At 40.3% G+C, this 19,286-nt stretch overlaps 1 protein-coding gene across 1 annotated transcript in view; it reads left to right on the forward strand.

Annotated features, from left to right (window-relative positions):
* Nucleotides 1–18,296, forward strand: part of LOC124271145 (neuroglian-like) — a 70,514-nt gene extending 52,218 nt beyond the window's left edge. The window contains exons 8-25 of the mRNA XM_046706211.1: nucleotides 952–1,139; nucleotides 1,714–1,845; nucleotides 2,190–2,333; nucleotides 2,721–2,902; nucleotides 3,270–3,360; nucleotides 4,769–5,044; nucleotides 5,212–5,588; nucleotides 6,024–6,096; nucleotides 6,129–6,254; nucleotides 6,447–6,577; nucleotides 7,397–7,628; nucleotides 7,757–7,879; nucleotides 8,054–8,207; nucleotides 8,648–8,898; nucleotides 9,540–9,602; nucleotides 11,888–12,013; nucleotides 12,710–12,782; nucleotides 13,840–18,296. Of these exons, the coding sequence (XP_046562167.1) occupies nucleotides 952–1,139; nucleotides 1,714–1,845; nucleotides 2,190–2,333; nucleotides 2,721–2,902; nucleotides 3,270–3,360; nucleotides 4,769–5,044; nucleotides 5,212–5,588; nucleotides 6,024–6,096; nucleotides 6,129–6,254; nucleotides 6,447–6,577; nucleotides 7,397–7,628; nucleotides 7,757–7,879; nucleotides 8,054–8,207; nucleotides 8,648–8,898; nucleotides 9,540–9,602; nucleotides 11,888–12,013; nucleotides 12,710–12,782; nucleotides 13,840–14,044 (2,947 nt within the window). The 3' untranslated portion in view covers nucleotides 14,045–18,296. The remainder of the gene's footprint in view (nucleotides 1–951; nucleotides 1,140–1,713; nucleotides 1,846–2,189; nucleotides 2,334–2,720; nucleotides 2,903–3,269; nucleotides 3,361–4,768; nucleotides 5,045–5,211; nucleotides 5,589–6,023; nucleotides 6,097–6,128; nucleotides 6,255–6,446; nucleotides 6,578–7,396; nucleotides 7,629–7,756; nucleotides 7,880–8,053; nucleotides 8,208–8,647; nucleotides 8,899–9,539; nucleotides 9,603–11,887; nucleotides 12,014–12,709; nucleotides 12,783–13,839) is intronic.
* Nucleotides 18,297–19,286: the final 990 nt, after the last annotated feature.

The following is a 19,286-nucleotide window of genomic DNA, read 5'->3' on the forward strand; positions in this document are numbered from 1 at the left end:
CAGGCTTGTATTGCAGCAGAGGCAATATGTTAGATGTCCCAGCAGGCTTGTATTGCAGCAGAGGCAATATGTTAGATGTCCCAGCAGGCTTGTATTGCAGCAGAGGCAATATGTTAGATGTCCCAGCAGGCTTGTATTGGAGCAGAGGCAGTATGTTAGATGTCCCAGCAGGCTTGTATTGCAACAGAGGAAGTATGTTAGATGTCCCAGCAGGCTTCCCAGCATATTGCAGCAGAGCAATATGTTAGATGTCCCAGCAGGCTTGTATTGCAGCAGAGGCAATATGTTAGATGTCCCAGCAGGCTTGTATTGCAGCAGAGGCAATATGTTAGATGTCCCAGCAGGCAGCAGGCAGTATGTTAGATGTCCCAGCAGGCTTGTATTGCAGCAGAGGCAATATATTAGATGTCCCAGCAGGCTTGTATTGGAGCAGAGGCAATATGTTAGATGTCCCAGCAGGCTTGTATTGCAGCAGAGGCAATATGTTAGATGTCCCAGCAGGCTTGTATTGCAGCAGAGGCAGTATGTTAGATGTCCCAGCAGGCTTGCAGCAGAGGCAATATTGTCCCAGCAGGCTTGTAAGCAGAGGCAGTATGTTAGATGTCCCAGCAGGCTTATGTTATGTCCCAGCAGGTTTATAGCAGAGGCAATATGTTAGATGTCCCAGCAGGCTTGTATTGCAGCAGAGGCAATATGTTAGATGTCCCAGCAGGCTTGTATTGCAGCAGAGGCAATATGTTAGATGTCCCAGCAGGCTTGTATTGGAGCAGAGGCAATATGTTAGATGTCCCAGCAGGCTTGTATTGGAGCAGAGGCAATATGTTAGATGTCCCAGCAGGCTTGTATTGCAGCAGAGGCAGTATGTTTCTTGCACTTTGTTTGTGAAGCTCACTGAATGTTATGAAAATGTGTCGTTGATTTCCATTATGAAATTTATGTGTCCTCTTTCAGCCCTCAGGCAAAAATTGTATGGAAGAGAAAAGGAAAGGAGTTAAACTCTCGAATGAAACAGAACAAGGATATGTTTGACTTTGAAATCAAGAGAGTCAAGTATGAAGACGCTGGCGAGTATGTGTGTGAAGGAAGCAACTCTGCCCATGACAAGGTCATCAGAAGGACCTTCGTGCTCACGGTGGAGGGTGAGTTGACTGTTAACAGTAGCAGTGACTATTGAGAAGGAAACAACTATTCCGATAGCAATAGTCTATTGCAACATACTATTGCGATATCGATAGTCTATTGCGACCATGGTTGTTCAATACTATTGCAATAGTTTTTTCTCCTTGAATTGTCTTATTTGAAGTCATTTCCCAAATGAATGTATAGTTTATATGAAATAAAAACAAGTCGAAGTAGTTTCAGTCTCTTTTAATGAGTGACAAGAAACTTGAAACCCAGATGAAGTAAAAAGTTAAAACATAAACTCAATGTAGCTTCAAGTCTGCACCCAAACACCCGGGTTCTATTCCCCACATGGGTACAATGTGTGAAGCCCATTTCTGGTGTCCCTGCCATGGTATTGCTGGAATATTGCTAAAACATGCGTAAGACTAAACTGACTCACCTTGTGTGTTGTCTGAGGTAACTTTAGCACAATTTTGGAACCACTGTCTTGAACAATCTTTGTACTTCTGTTGGGGAAAGAGGCAGTCTTGAGTCGTTTGATGATTTATTTGATGATGTATGACTATATATTTTATATCCCCTTTGCAGCCCGCCCCAAGTGGGTGGTGGAGCCGAGAGATCTGACTAAGGGGGTGGAAGAGAATGCCGAGTTTTTATGTGAAGCTAAAGGAAACCCTGAGCCCACAATCCAGTGGTACATTAATGGGAACCAAATTGAACGTGAGTATATCACACCCATGGAAGTTTACCCAAAGTCACTCTCTATGCATGACATTGCGTAGCGATATATATACGTTTTGAAGTAGTGTCTATTAAAGATCATTAGCAAGAAGATGTAAACTTTTTTGTTTGAGTAAAGTATTACAAGCATGATCCATGAACACTTTGTACAGCAAATTCTTTTTCAAAAATATTATTTGGTTAAAACATGAAAGTGTTTTGATGTGGAATCATTCAGGGTTGACATTGATAGTTTTGCTTTGTTCAGTGTAAGCCATCTTTGATCGAGTTATGCAGAATGGTTTCTGCTAAAGATTTCCTGTCATTGGATTGTTGTTTTCCAGTTGAACCTGATAATCCAAGAAGAAAACTGGTAGGAAATAAACTTACCTTTACAAACCTGTCCAAGTCCGACTCACAGGTCATACAGTGCAACGCAACCAATAAGAATGGCTTTATCTGGGCAGATATCTTCCTTCACGTTCTGGGTGAGACTTTGATGAATACCTGTACCTAAGTGTTGGAGAACTGGCTTACGTTGATTCGGAGCACACTGTTGCTTGTCATAACCACATGGGATACTCATTGTACCATATCAACACCCGAAGATACACATACAGCTCTGTAGAATGGGGTTTACATCATACACCTGCATTTGTACTGACCAAGTTTGTTGTCACCTGTTTGTTGCCCTTAAGAGATGTTATGTAGTTTTTACTGCACATATAGTTTTAAAAAAAGTCAGTTGGCTGATCCATAAACCAAAACATTTAAAAATCTGTGTGAAGAAGTAGAGATTACATTATGTTCATGAAGCAGTGCACAAGTTACAAGCAGTGGTGTTGGTACTAGTTCAGAGCTTGTTCCTGTTGCAGCCATCCCAGCCAATGTCGACCGCGAACCCTTGCCCAGACTGAAGGTGGCCGAGGGGCAGACAATCACACTGACATGCGAGTCCTCCGGGAAACCCAAGCCCACCGTTAAATGGTTCAAGGGGAACCAGCGGCTGACCGGGGACCGCCATGTCGTACAGGATAATGGAGATCTCCTCATCATGGTGGGTGCATGGACAGAAAGTTTCCTGACTAGGTTGTAGTTGTTGGTGTTGCTGGCCCTGGTGTCTGAGTGTAAGCGGCCAGGTTGATGGTGTTGCTGGCCCTGGTGTCTGAGTGTAAGCGGCCAGGTTGATAGTGTTGCTGGCCCTGGTGTCTGAGTGTAAGCAGGCCGTGTTGATGGTGTTGCTGGCCCTGGTGTCGGAGCGTAAACAGGCCGTGTTGATGGTGTTGCTGGCCCTGGTGTCAGAGTGTAAGCAGGCTGTGTTGTTGGTGTTGCTGGCCCTGGTGTCTGAGTGTAAGCAGGCCGTGTTGATAGTGTTGCTGGCCCTGGTGTTGGAGTGTAAGCAGGCCGTGTTGTTGGTGTTGCAGAATGTGAATCACAAGGACACTGGCAACTACAAGTGCTACGCCAGTAACCGGTTCGGGAAGGATGAAGCTAATGGAACACTCACAGTCAGAAGTAAGCATTTACAAATATTCATCAAAACTATGAGAAGTATCTGGTTTTACCAAAGTGGTAATCGTATGAAACCTGAATCACTTCAGGTTTTCTTCCAATACTAGCTGAGCCATCAAGCATGGTATGATGAAATACCTTTTGAAGCGGTGTTCTATTGAACTCACACATGCACTCATTGAAAGTAATTGTTCCCTCACCCTCCAATATGTTATAACTCAGTGTGCAGTAGAAAAGGTTCCTGAAATCTACCATCCTATTTATTAAACTTCAATTTTACACTGTATCTGCGAACACAAATGAATTACCAAGAGCATGGAATAACATAAGCACCAATTAACAGAGCCCAACTGAAATAAACAAGTTAATCCTGTTATTTAACCATCTTGTGATTATGATACGATGGCATGTGTCAACCAAGTCAAGGAGCCTCACCACCTCACCGTCTCACCATCTCACCACCCAATCCCGTTAGTCGCCTCTTATGACATGAGCTGCTAAGGATCAATTCTAACCCACATCTTCATGGGTTGATATAGCACTTGCTATCATTTACACCAGCCACCATCAGATTACCAGTAATGACACCTTGAACCAAAACTGTAGTTATCAGAGCATGGATGCGTCCCAAATACCATACTCTGAGTCTTAAATGTCATATTGGTTCCATTTGGATTGTTTTATGTTAGATATCATTTTCTTAATCAAAATACATGTCAAGGAATTCCTAATGGTAAACAGTCAAATAATCCATGCATAAAAGCAATCCAACAATATCAATCAACTGTACCGGAAGTGCTATGCTTGTCGTTATCAGGATTTTATACATACCTGATATAAATAGTAGAAGCTGTACTTGAAATAACATATAGGAAGATATTACACCTGATGAAATAATACTAGTTTCAATCCATGTTCTGAATTCACTAAATGGAAATGATGTAGTTTCTTCATAACACTCAGTTATTTTCCTTTATTTTATGCCATGAAGCATACACAACTTCTATATTGTATGTTTCTCTGATAAACAGAGGCAAGGTTATAGCAGCATAGATCGTGTTTGGTACCCTGAGCAAGTCCTGCTGACTATGTCGTCTACCCCATCCAACTCCACCTTGAATAAACAGCTCATCATCTGTAACGTTCATCCATTATTGTGACCCAAAGTTAGCATTGTAGCAAGGGATCACTGTGTGGTTTCTTAGGTTGTCATGAAAACACATGTTAATGCAAATCTTGAGGTGCAATTATGTCAGAAAAGATATAATTTTCAACATTGATTCTGCATTCTGGTTTGTGATTGAGCACTACCCAAGAAAGTCTTGATTTTTCAAACAACTTTTGTGTGTTGGTAACAAGAAATAGATTTATTTCATTGCAATTCCTAATGTAACAATTCTTTGAATTTCAGAGAAGACCAAAATAGATTCCATACCACTCGACCTTGAATTAATTTACGGTAACGAGGCGACCTTCACTTGTGGGGCTATCACGGACCCCCATGAGACCTTGGAGTATATTTGGCTGCGTGATGGTGTCCGTATTGAAGAGGATGATCCCCGGGTCAGCATTAATGACGGCATACTGACGATCATTGACATCAATAGTAAAGACACCGCCAACTACACATGCATGGCATCTAATGGCCTTGACAATGCTACAGCTACTGCCAAGTTACAGGTCAAAGGTAAACTTGTCCTCAAAGGATTTTACAAGAATTGCAAAATTTGTTCATTTGTTTGAAATATATTTCAAAGTTCAGATTTTGAGGAATTACTCATCCAAAATACATGCCTTTTGTTTGTCTTTTCATCATGTCATACGTTCAACTTCGTCTGTTCTTGTATTCTTCAGCACCACCTGATCCACCATACAATGTGTCGTTGAGGCAGTGCTATGCCAATGACGCCATTTTGAAATGGCAGTTTGATAAGAATCAGGAAAACTTCTCTCCGCTGCAAAGCTTTATTGTGGAATACAACACGTCCTTCAACCCAGACAACTGGGTCACTGGTGCAAGGCCATCTGCTGATAGTCGTGAGGCCAAAATAAAGCTTTCATTATGGGTGAGATACAATTTCCGTGTGAAGGCCATCAATGAAATCGGTGTTGGGAAACCAAGTGCTATAAATCCATCTGAGTGCAAGACACCTCAAGGTCGTCCGGACAGGCATCCACGGAAGGTCCAGACTGTCGGCGACAAGACCAACTACCTGGTCGTGGAGTGGGAGGTGAGGAACATAGCAGTCATGTGAACAATTGTACATCTGATCTGCAGTCAGCCAAATAAGTATTTGGTACCTTTATTATAATTTAAACCGCTCAGCTAACTTTCACATAAACTAACCCTGTACAGAAGCACTACTACCCAGTGTAGAACAAGAAGTTTTCTGTGTACATGGTTTAATTCCTTTCTTTATTTCTGTTACATTTGGAACAGACAAGTACCTCTAAAAATATAAAGTACTCCTTTTGTTATTACATCAAACCTGATCAAGCATGAATACTTGCTGTGCCTGAGGAAGATATCACAGATATGTTAACTTACGCCATCAACTATAGTTTTCCAATAGATAAGTATAGCCAAATTGCACATAAATAATTCTCACTCTCATTATGTAAGTTTTGTTTGGCTACTAATACCAAAATGTTGTGTATTTGTTCAGACTATGCCCCAGATTGAACACAATGCTCCTGACTTCTTCTACAACATATCGGTGAGGGAGAAGGATGGGGATAGTGTCATGAACCTGGTCGGTCTGATTTCACAGTGGGCCGGAAGGAGATCTTCATCAACAAAACTTACAAGCCGTATTACATCATAGTGAGGGCACAGAACGTAGTTGGACAGCCATACAACAAAGCCCAGGAGATCCTGGGCCACTCTGGGGAAGCAGGTAGGATGTTGTGTAGTTGGCATTTGCAAACTTAAGACATTTCAAACGACCACACTGCTCTCTAATAAATGTATATTTTTCTGGAACTCGCAAGCTCATGGCATTCAGAACCGCGGTTCAAGTGGAACAACATTTATAAAAAAGAACCCCAAAATTGATGATATAGGATTGATTGTATGGATGTGTTTCCAGCCCCCACTGTTGTCCCTGGCAACTTTGAGCTGGACCCTGACAAAAATGTGACGGCAACAAGTGCAGGTTTCCGCTGGGATCCCGTCAACACCAGCACAGAGTCCATGCAGGGAGAATACAAAGGTTACAAGGTACGTGCCCGAACATGGTGGGAGGACATGTGTCGTGAACACAGAGTGGTGTAGGCTGCCTATCAATATAGATCAGAAATCGGTACCCAAAAGTAGGATGAATATCGGAAGGTTCCTTTGACAATCAAAACTTTAAAAAAACAGCCCATGAACACTAACTTTATGTATTGTGTGTGGAATTAAAAACTATATTCCATCACAGTAGTTTTCGATATTAACGTGGACACAATTTTCATATCAATAATATTTGCACTTTCCAGTGGTGATGGCAGTGATGCATTGATTAGTAATATTTCCCATCCAATATATTTGAGATTATTGATTTCACTTTTGGTTGATCCAATGATTTATCACTTGTCCAAGGTCTATAGATCATCGCATCAAGCGAAAGTGAAGTGAACTGTTTTATTATATGACACAAAACTACTTATAAAAATATAGTTTGCTTATATTTATCAACCTTCTCGTCTGCCATTGTTTAGAAAGGCAAGCAACTCTGAATCAGTAACATTGCAGGACTGTAGCCATTATGAACCTTGTGAGGATGCTACATGCTACGTAGCACTCTAAGCTAATACTGAATCCTGCTTATGCAATTGTGTAGCAACTGATAATCATGTAACAATCTTGGCATAAATTTGTGTGGATGGCATAATTTGATGTTGCCCCAAATTTACCCTGTTTTTAGTGGGGTGTAGGAGCCGAATTGAGGTAAAACCCTTAACCTGGGGGTTGATCCTGTACCCCCATTGTCTATACTACTTTGGTTATGTGTGGGTTACATGTGTTGACCAATCAGTGACGTTGATTCAATGACAGATTCGTTACTGGAAGAAGGATCAGAAGGAGACAACAATGCACGAAGTGTTCATCCCTGACTCAGTCAAGGAGGACTCCAGACGAAAACGAAGACAAGCAGATGACGACAAGATGAGGGCGGAAGTGCGTAACTTACCCTCATATGCAGAAATAGAGTCCGACGTTGTAGTAGTCAACAACTACTTCAGCTCTAATGGCAGCAACATCGTCAACTTCTCAACACCAGAAGGAGGTAAGGAGTCTCTGATGGCTAGTATTCATGATACACCTTACCAACATTGTGTCTGACCATGTCGTATAGACAATGAGAGATAAGGAGAGAGTTCCTCTTTACACCCTACATATTCTGTATGCTTTCAGTGCCCTCAGCTGTTGAGTATCTAGATGCCCTCTACCGTGGCTCCACACACTTCCTGCTTGAGTGGGGGGAGCCAAAGGAGCCAAATGGCAATGTTACTGGGTACAAGGTCGGATACAAGAAGAGTGAGTTGCAGCTAGATTCAGTCTGCTATAGATAATACATTTATTCTCACAACAATTGTGTTTTGTATTTTATTGGAAATAGGGTCCAAAACATTGTCTTATCAGACAATGAGTCTCTACTGTTCCTAATTCAGAAGAGAATATTCGATATGTATTATGTGTTGTTTCTTTCAGTCCAAGGGCTTGAGATTGGTGAGCTGGAGGTGGGTAAGACCGTGACGAAGCGCCGCGTGTTCCTTGGAGGCCTGACTCCTGACACAGCGTACCGCGTGTACGTGTGGGGGCTGACGCAGGAGGGTCAGGGGGGAGGAGTACTACATCGACGTGCGCACAGCTGAACACACATCAGGTAAACTCAGACAATCACTGTTCATAATAGATTTTAATGTATTTCCATAAGTAAAGCCAATGGCTGGTGTGACACAAACCCCAGACTGTATAACAGATAACAATAATAATAATAATGGTAAAAGTGTAACAGTATTTTTCTTGTAATGACTTTAGAAGAACGCTCAAAGTGTTGCACGTTTTAGACAATTGCCTACTTTGGAAAAACCCAGTTCACAACTGGTGTTTACAAACCTTAAAAGATGCACAATTTGCAAATATCCTAATGACAAGAGTTACAGTGGAATTTTCAACCCGAACTATTCATGCAATAAACTACAATTTTTCTGTTGTAACGTTGCCAAATATTGAGGTCAATTTCTTCCAGACCTTGTTCGTCCCATCATTGACGAGGTTAGGGCAGCAGCAACAGCTGTGAATGACCTGGCGGATCCCAGACATCGAAGGACGGCCTGTGGGAGCTCGCTCTTTCTTGCAATATCGCCAACTTACGAAGAATGACTGGGACAGTGTTGCAGAAGAAGAGCATGAAGACTTCTGGCAGGAGATTGAAGGTCTGAAGGAAGCAACTCCCTACAAGGTGCGTGTGGTGACGAAGACTGGGCAGTATGGCACCGAGAGTTACCAGGAAGCTGCCAGTGACCCACGCACATTTACTACCACGGGTGTAGGCAAGTACTATATTATCTTCTCCGCTGCATACAATGGTAGAACAGCAACACTGGTGATAGAGAGGCTACCCGACTATGTTTAAGATAATGTCAAGAATCTTCTTGATGGCGTACAGTGTTGTCTAAGTATTCGTCCATGTTCTTATTAATGTCTCATGGCTTACTACATGTGCTATTATTATCTTTAACACCTTGCTTACATGTTTACAGATATTTTTCAAACGTTGACATATGAACATGCATGTGAGAGGGCAGTAGCTGCTTCTGATTGGTTTGAAGGCGTATTTCACGCAGCCAGTGGCGTGTATATCACTTGTAACACAGTGCAGTAGTTAGGAAGGTCGTGTAATGGCGACATTACTCCAGACCACAGTGGTTTTTCTCATTCTGATATAAGGTGTTCATGACAACTATTGTGGAAACCTTTAGATCTCTGGTACATATGTATAATCTCTGTACTTCTGATATTAGCTAAGGTAATAGATAATTATGAACAGAAATATTATTACTGTGTGATAAGCAGCAGTAGTCCAGGTATATTATGTATTCAGAAAAAGTTGGAGGTTAATGATGTTATCTTGGCATACCTTATTCGTAACATATTTTCAGCAGAGGTTTATCAACATATTTGTTTACAACAGATACCTTCTTTCCTGTCTTCGCTTACCTGAATGCAAACGAAACCGCCAACAATTCTACTGGAGGTTTTATCAGTATTTTTTTTCTTCTAAACGTGGAAATTAATCAGCATGTACTGCATAACACAAGTTCCATGAAGAGTCGGTGATCCGTCTGCATGGCACCATATTACTTGTGGTACCAATCCCTCGTGTGTTGATGTTAGTACTGACATTCCATTCACGTGTAGCCCTTCATTAGCTGGGTGTATAATTAACATGATACAACAGAATTGTTTCCATGCATGCAGCCAACAGATAGAATTAATAACAATATTCTGATATGTAGGCCAATGATGTAGTATTGAATACGGGGAGGTAGATGTGTATTCATTAGCGTATGGTTGTTCATCAAAGGTTGAGGGCAAAAGTTCTCCATGTATGTTAGGACCCCTAATTGAACTGAAGTATTTCCAATGACTGCAGATGTTTTATGTAGAAGCCCATGCTTTACATTGTTGAACACTCAAGGGTAGCTGTAACCCACGTTTTTCCGATCTCGATATTAACAGCATGTTGATGTCGCTGTGTTGGTGATCCTCTCAATGACAAGTGTATATGATAGCGCCATCTGCCTTGATGTTAGATTGATGTGTTGAGTGTCGGAGGTTCATCACGAGGTTGCTATGTTTACAGGCGGTGTAGTAAGTAAGGACACAAATGAGGTTCTTATTAATACTGACAGTGAGGAAGGTATGTATGGAGTTTGTTAAGGAATGATAATCTCTTCTCTCTCCGACATACAGCGCCCGTGACTGCTAGGCATACCTTCTGTACAGATCTCTCTCTGGCCTTTGCTGCCGCCGCGCATGTAGTGAACAATTGATCATGTAGAAGGTTGCCATTGGATGTAAATGTTGCACTGATGCATGATGGGATTGCAGCAATCTGCTCTTATGATGATGTCAAATTCATAAGGTTGTGCATGTTAATATTCAAGTGAGGGCTAGGAGTTGTTAGGTTGACAGTCAGTAGGTTACTGTTAAGATGGACCTCTTCGTTATGGACGCTATACGAGGGCATTGTAAAATGTCTGAAGTATAACACTATTATGAAGAAGAGCTGGATGATGTAATGGTCAGCGCCCGCTTCCTGCTTCTGAGTTGACTCCAAAGTTCCTGATTTGTGTGAACACATTTTGTGTCACATCAACAGAAGCTGTTTGGCCTTTTTCAGCATGCAGAATTGCTCATTTATGAAGTCACTACCACAAAGCCTACTCATCATGTTCCACTATAGACCCTATTTTGTTGGTGATGTAGTCCGACCTTGACACACATGCAAGTATGGTGCTTATGTTTATGTTGTCCCAGCTTAGCCAGTGAATGTGTGTGAAGCTAGATATCTGGTGAGTGTGTGTTGGGCGAGATATGACGCCTGCAGCACAGGTCACTACGGAGCATCAGGGTAACAGGGTTCACCAGTCTAGGGTTGGTATTGGCTTAGCTTTCATGGCTGCCCTTGCTTATTGTTTGCTGAATTGGATGTGGGTACAGTTTGGAATAGGGCTGGAGACACATGTAATAGTATGTGTGGTATGTTCCCAGGGAAACAAAACCCACTAATTCCATGGTTGTTAAGAATGTCTTCATAATTCTTTTGTATTGTACACATGGGAATTGTGATGGGTTGCCATGGGTTTCTAAATGATGTTGTTTGCAACTTGGCATGTATGGCCTAATATTCTTCATTGTTTTGCAGTTGATATCATTTATACTAATGTGTTATATAGAGCTGACACTAAAGTGATTGTGATGTTTCCTGATGTAGACATCCAACCTCAGTGTGACTTGTCATAAGCCTTATGGTTTGAGAGATCATTTGATGTTTACTGCTAATTCTTTTATAGTGTCAAAAGATCTCCAAAATCAAGGTTACCAAATAACTAAATACAAGTGAATGCATTTCTTGCATTTTGAGTTCTTACTAATTTATGCACAAATTCACATGAACATTAACTTTCACAAGAATGCACAGATTCTTAGAGTTATCGGCTTTATGGACAATATTAAGACAATCCAGTTTGTGCATGAGATTTCCCCTGCACAGATAATCAAAAACACTACTGTGACTTTGTAATTCAAGTATGTCTACTTTCAAAATTCCCTGAGATATCTTGAGATATCTTCAGACCTTGAATGGTCAGTTTATTTCAGTTTGCCCCATGGATGTAAGTTAAGCAGTCCTGTCACTGTTGACAGTTATTTTTTTCTTGTTTTGGTTCCAATATTTCAAGATAAAATATAGTATTGTACATATGCTTCACCTACAACTTTGGATTCATCTAACAACAACTGTCTTTTGTTTTTCAGCGGCAAAGAAGGCCAATGTACTCAGTGCCGGATGGTTCATTGGAATGATGGTGGCCATTGCCATTCTGCTTCTCATCCTCATCATTGTCTGCATCATCAAGAGAAACAGGGGAGATAAATACCATGGTTAGTAATGAGTTACTTCCCTTTGAAATACTTTCTCCACTAGATCATTTCAATCTACTCAATAATCAAATATCTATAGCTGGGGTATCTTAAATCAAGTAAGAATTGAACTCAAAATTAAGCCATTGCCATCTGCTAGAGAGTGTATTTATTATAACCTCTGCTTAGATTTGCATTCTGAGCCCTATGAAGACTCCAGGTTAGAATTGGTCTTCAGCAACCTTTGCTTGTCATTAGAGGCGACTAACGGGATCGGCTGGTCAGGCTCGCTGACTTGGTTGATACATGTCATCGTATCCCAGTTGCGTAGATTGATGCTCATGCTGTTGATCACTGGATTGTCTGGTCCGGACTGGATTATTTACAGACTGCTGCCATACAGCTGGAATATTGCTGAGTGCGGCGTTAAACAACAACCAAACCAAAACCAAAACTTTCTGAGATCAACACAAACTTGAAATGTTTTTATACACAACTAAAATATAAGAACTGAATTAAGTCAAGTAGTCTACAATTACTCTCAAGTAAGCTATGATGTTTATGAATGGGCAAGTTGGAATAACCTTCACTTATCCTGACAGAAATTTTGCAACTATTTCGGACATTGGTTCCCACGTTTTGTTCGGAGAAATACTGTTACCATTAACTTGACTTAAGTGGATTCTACTTTGCCTGAAGTGTCAAGTGTCATTGCAGTGCAAGAGAAGGAGCGTCTCCGTGGCAGCAACCCTGATGACGGACAGGATCACTTTAATGAGTATGCAAAGAGGTATTCCTTCCCTGTCACGCTCTCCAGGGAGTCGATATACTGGTTCACTACAAACACCAGCCCATCAGTCCATATAGTCAACATGTATAAGCATGCCTCAAATAGCCCCATGTACTGACTGCCAGATTCAGTTTTAATAACATCATGGATTAGATGTAGGTTTCATATTCGCCAACATGTGATATTGTGTATATCACTTGCATATTGTGTATATAACATCATAAGCCTTACTGGATTTTCTGTTCCAACAGTTCCAGATATTTAATAATTTAAAAAATAAGTCCTTTTTTTGTTATTGTTACTGTTAACAAATGGAAAATTAGTTTAATATCACTAAACATTAATTTTTGGTCAAGCGAACCATAGGTGTAGTTATTAAATAAATCATACGGTTTGTTACTATTAATGAATGAAAAAGTTTCATTTAGTTTTTTACTCCATGAAAGGTTTCTACTTTAGTCCTCCAAACAGCTGTGAATAATACTATTTAACAAAAGTAGCCCTCACCCCTACTAGCATCTAGTTGTGTGATTGCCTGTGATTACAAATTGTTTCTAGGATTTATTTTGGCTAATATTTCTGAAAGGTTATTTCTGATTGCATGTAGTGTTGTGTGTGATCATGTGTGGACATGAATGATACTCTCCCTCCTCTGACCAGTGTGTGGACTCCTGATCTGTCATCTTGCTTCATCTCTCATGCTTGTCTCTCCTCTCTCCTACTTTACTTCTGTAGTAGCACCTGGTACAGGAGCTCACGCAGTGGACTTGGACCTTTCCTCTGACATAACAGTGGGAAGCACCTCATTTCAAACATGACTCAAATTACTGGGGGAATGAGAAAGAAGACTTTCCCCTTGGACAAATCCCACTCTGAGCTCCTGTGCCAGTTAGCATTAACCAGAATAAATAAATCACCAGGTTGTTGCATGATCCATGTTTACATGATATCTTAATAATGAAGGATAAATGACACTATTTCCTGGTGGAATGGTTTTCTTTAATGTGTTTGTCTCAGATGATGTTTGCTATAATGTGTCTCCCTTTTTCGTCTCCAGTGATGAGAATGGAGTTGGACAAAGTAATTCGTTCGAGAACAACCCAGAAAAGATGCCACTTGAGTATGACGAGACGGACAGCATGGAGGACTATGGTGATGTTGACCCTGGAAAATTTAATGAAGATGGGTCCTTTATTGGTCAGTATGGAGTTCAAAAGTCCCCCGAGCCAGCAAATGCCTCAGCTATGTCAACTCTAGTATAAGGAGCCAGATCATCTCGTTTAGATATTATCATTGGAAGTGTGAAATTCTCAGACTGGAAGCGACCTGCCTTAATAGGTACATTGTTTATCTCAAGCCAGTAGCTGAGAGTTGAATTATTAAATGACATACGTACTGACAAAAGTTCATGAGGAGTTGGTCTTGTCGTACTGGCATACACTGTATGAGGCTGGAAGTTACAAGGAGTCTTAGGTCACCAACATACCTGTTGACCACATTGGAGGACCAAATTACAAGACAAATATTCTTCAGAATGTCTGTTGAATGGAAATTTACACCATGGTGAAATACGAAGCACCACATACAAGCCACGAAGTGCTTACATTGTGAAATGTTATGTTGTTATGGAATGATGGATCAGTAAGTGGAAGATCTGAACCAGGTGTTGGGTGACTTGAAATATACTTTTGTCAGGAATGGCAGCTTTGTGCAAGGACAGAAACAACCAGTACTGGTGCAATAGGGGTAAACATGGGCTCTGCTGACCTAAGAACTTCACAGTCTCCGTGGAAGACTATTCATAACATCAGATCAAATGCCTTACCTATGAGGACCTATGTAGAGCAGATGAGTTTTGTCTGTTTTCTTCAAGAGTATTTTATCATTGGTTGCAGTAGCCACGTATCTAAATGAGTGATGCAATTGTTGCTTCAAACGTGTGCAACACATCATAACCCATATAATCCTCCTAGACGTAGTAGTCACACTGTATTGTACGTAGTAGTCAAAGATGCTGGTTGTGATGTTCCCAACTGCTTTCTCCACACCCAGTTCAACTGTGCACATTGTCAAGTGTTCACACAGTCGCTGGGATCCTAGATGTACAAGGGCCACGAGTTTGAAGAAGGCCCAACTTTAGATCCTAGATGTACAAGGGCCACGAGTTTGAAGAAGAAGGCATAACTTTAGATCCTAGATGTACAAGGGCCTTAAGTTTGAAAAAGAAGGCCCAACTTAGATCCTAGATGTACAAGGGCCTCAAGTTTGAAGAAGAAGGCCCAACTTTAGATCCTAGATGTACAAGGGCCTTAAGTTTGAAAAAGAAGGCCCAACTTAGATCCTAGATGTACAAGGGCCTCAAGTTTGAAGAAGAAGGCCCAACTTTAGATCCTAGATGTACAAGGGCCTCAAGTTTGAAGAAGAAGGCCCAACTTTAGTGATGTAAGTTGCTCAAAAGAAGTTAAAGAGCCCTGACTTCATGCGACTGCGTTTGATCTGTCATGGTTGATGGTATTGCGACACACAGCCTTCTAGTTGTTGGTGCTCTTTAACTTGTTTCAGGTAGTATATATTCAAAGGCTTTCTAGCAATCAGATTAGAGGGATGGGAACGGTCTCCTTGTAACTAGTGATAGATCAGGCACATCTCATGGAGCCAGTTGGATTATATGTAGACTACGTGGTGATCCATGTAGTTGATGAAAGTCGTGCATCCATTGGAATCATTACCTGAAATTAACACATCTGCTATGTTTGTCATGTGTTGGAAGAAGGCTATCATCTCAGTCATTCCAACATGTGCACAGCTGCAGATGAGGGAAACAGTCTTTATTACCATGGAGGGACTGTAGGATGCAGCTCCGAGCGCCTCACTCCAACATATTTTGATATGTTATACAAGTTCTAGTCATGTTATTTTGATAGTTCATGTGAAGTTCTCCCAGTAATCCAGATAAGTCTTTGGTTGTTTTGTATTCATTCATACAATGTAACAGTTATAACATAATTCCGTTATTCACATCGAGTGCATATTCAAGTGAAAATCATGGCCGCAAAGTATCCGTGCAATACTGGTTAATCACTGCCGTTATGTGATCAGTTCTACAGGATATTACCTAGAAGGTACTTGACTGCCATTATCATGGCCATGTGTTTTAGCTGGGGAAAATGTCATCAGTTTAGTTTGAGATTAGTGATGCATAAGTTTCTTAGAGACAGGATCATTTTGGGGTTTATCTCTTTTAGCCCAGTAGACTGTTCAGCTAATTGCCCTTTCCGTCTATTAGAACTTCAAGCATTCTTGAGTCTAAGCTTTTTAATCTACCTCTTGATTTTGAGATTTATGGATGTGTAATTTAGTTGTAATTTCTGTCAGTGCCAAATTATTATTTATCATTTGTGATTGGTCTTCATAAAGTTGTGTTTTTGGTTTCTGGGATGATACGAGTCCTGTATCACGTGCTTATGTTAATTATCGCAGTTGTTGCCGAGGTAGCGAAGGAGGCATGCAGACTGAAATTCCAAAGTTTCAAGACAGGCATACATACAAGTTGGTTTGCACCAGCAAATTACATTTGTATATTTTTATAACATTTGTTTTTGGAACATTACAAGCAATGTTTGTTATTTATGATCGAAAAATGTTAATTTTGTTTTTGTTATATACCAGTGCCCAATGCAAGATCTGTATTGCTGTGTGTGTGTGTGTGCAAAGAATATTAATGTCCCGTATTCTTGTTATATCTTGAAATAAGCATTGTTTTCAGGTGATTTCCCTAACGGCTTACCATCATGAAAGTACCATGTTCAATAATTGTACTGACCAACAGCCCAGTGTACATGCTTTACTAGAGTGCTTCTGTCCTCTGCTTCAAGTAGAGTGCTCTCCCCTAGATGTGGAGGAGCCATTTTCCATTCCCATATATATTATCAAGTGCATTTAGTGGAAATGTCCGTTGAAGGTCATAATATATGTGACTTTTTGTGCTGGAGAAAAGATCTGATATTGCGGATATTAATATTGTCGTTGATTGTGTGTCATAACCATGTCCTTGATGTGAGAAATGTGTCATCTGATTAGTAATTGAAACTGTTCATGTCCGATGGGGCATGTCTAATTATCTGTAAGAGTTACCTACCCTTCTTTCTCCATGGCTTTTATGTATGGTATTAACATATTAACATGTCGGTTGACACCAACACATCCAACATTGTCATCTGTATTACTCATACTTTTGCTAGATCACCTTTTCATTTCATTGTAGATAAGCCTCTTGGTTGCACATTTGTTTATTTTATGTAGGATGTCAAGTAGTGCAATGTTAGCTCCAAGCATCTTAGTTGCCGCTAGGAGGCATGAAGTTGAGAGATTGGCAGCCCTCTCTTTACATGGTTCAGAGCTGTGTTGACCCAATCCCAGGTTCATCAGCTGTAACATTCAACATAACACCTGAACTCTGTGTATTGCTGGTTTCAGTTCAACTTGAGATCTAACATGCCGTTCAGGACAGAAACTAAATAATCTCAGAAGGAGCTAGATGAAAAATAGTTGCTGAATGTTTCATGCTTGCAAACCATCATATAATATCTTGAAGTTGGTTTATATCTTATAATTTGGATTATTTTGGTTGCTGATGAAACAATAAGTTGCATAATGCCTAGCCTATGGCACCATAAGCATGATAAGACCAAGATAGTGCATAGCTCACATCCAGGAGAGAACTATTTATGCATAATTATAAGATACATTCCTGTGTGTTTGTGATTTCGTTCCCATTAGCACTGACTGGGTACTAATCTTCCAATTAATATATGCTAAGGTTTTTATATGATGTTTTTTTACAATGCGTTTTGTCATTTTCCTGACTTCAACTATTTTCATCAAGTTACAAGGGAACTCTTAGATTTAAGATGGGTAAATTGTAAAATCTAGTGGTTTTGTGTACTTTTTCCACTTTATATTCTGTGCCTTCTAATTAATTACCCTCGAACCATTAGTCGATGGTTGAAATGGTTTTCATGTTCATAAGTTAGTGCTCTCTTCATGGGTTTGTATTTTATTTAGAAAATCAGAATTTTCACTTTCAGGTCAGGAAAAGGACAAAGCGAAGTTCTTGTATTTTATTGACTGTTATGCCCCTCCTTGTATATACTTCTTGTCAATATGAATGACTTGTTGGCTGCTGAATATTTCAATATGGTCTTTGCCTAATTACACTACATCTGAATCTTGTCGGACATTTCTCTATAGGGGTCATCTCAAAAGCTGTTATGTTCACTCAAATCAACTTGTCTACATTCAGAAATTTCATTTGTGCAAGTAAGCTCATGTAGCAGCAGATATTGTGAAACTGTGGACATGGTAACCTTTGAGACAACTGCCTGTGCAAGCAAACAAGATTAAACGTGGCTTGAACTAGTCAACACTTTCATCCCTCTATCTGGCTATTATCATCATGTTTGTATGTGCAGATCTTTTCACAGAAATCAAAACTGAATAAAAATGTGCTTGAAATACACTATTTTTGTGGTTACTTGTAACATTTACCATTCTCCACAACTCATAAATCATAAACTTTATGCACCTTTTGCTGAATGTGTTAGATCACAACTCAAAAATGCATCACTTTGTCATCTTACAAAGACAAGCATGCTGAAGACCAACTCTACCTGGCATCTTCAAGGTATGACCATGAATTTTAGATGCATTCGTGACAAAAGCAAGTGTATTTTGACTGCATGCTTCAGTCAGTCTCAGTCCTGAATCATATTATTGTCCCATTCACCTAGCACTCCCTGTAATGTAGAAGTCCTAAGTTGAGTAATTATAGATCATTCTGGTTCACGTCCAGAAGCTCCGTCCTGGAGCGTCATATACTCAGTGTCATTAATGAAGGGTTAAGCTATTGGGAACAGCGACTAACGGGTGGTAAGGCTCGCTGACTTGGTTGACACGTGTTTTTCCATACTGCTAAGAAAGTTGTTAACCATTCAGTGGTATCTATTTCCAACAAAAACGAAGATATTACAACTTTTATGAAATAGTGTTCCCAATAGTGAGTGAATGAGTTGTTTTACGCCGCACTCTGCCTATTGTGCAGATCGATGCTCATGCTGTTGATCACTGGATCGTCTGGTCCAGACTCAATTATTTACAGACCGCCGCCATATAGCTGGAATATTGCTGAGTGCGGCGTAAAACTAAACTCATTCACTCACTATTGGGAACACTATTTCATAAAAGTTGTAATATCTTCGTTTTTGTTGGAAATATATACCACTGAATGGTTAACAACTTTCTTAACAGTATGGAAAAATACACCAGGCCGTTGAAATGTCATTATTATGTTCTTTAACGTCCGATACATTCTGTTACAAATGGCACATTTTTTATTCAAATTGTCAATGTGGAAAGCCACCTACTTAATGTCAATGAGTAAATGTCAAGACGCTCTGTCCATGGAAAGTGGAGGACAATACACATGCATTGATGTGTTTTTACTGT

Source organism: Haliotis rubra, unplaced genomic scaffold (assembly GCF_003918875.1).
Source record: "Haliotis rubra isolate DU_JTF1 unplaced genomic scaffold, ASM391887v1 Scf158, whole genome shotgun sequence".
In the NCBI taxonomy this organism is placed as follows: Eukaryota; Metazoa; Mollusca; class Gastropoda; order Lepetellida; family Haliotidae; genus Haliotis; species Haliotis rubra.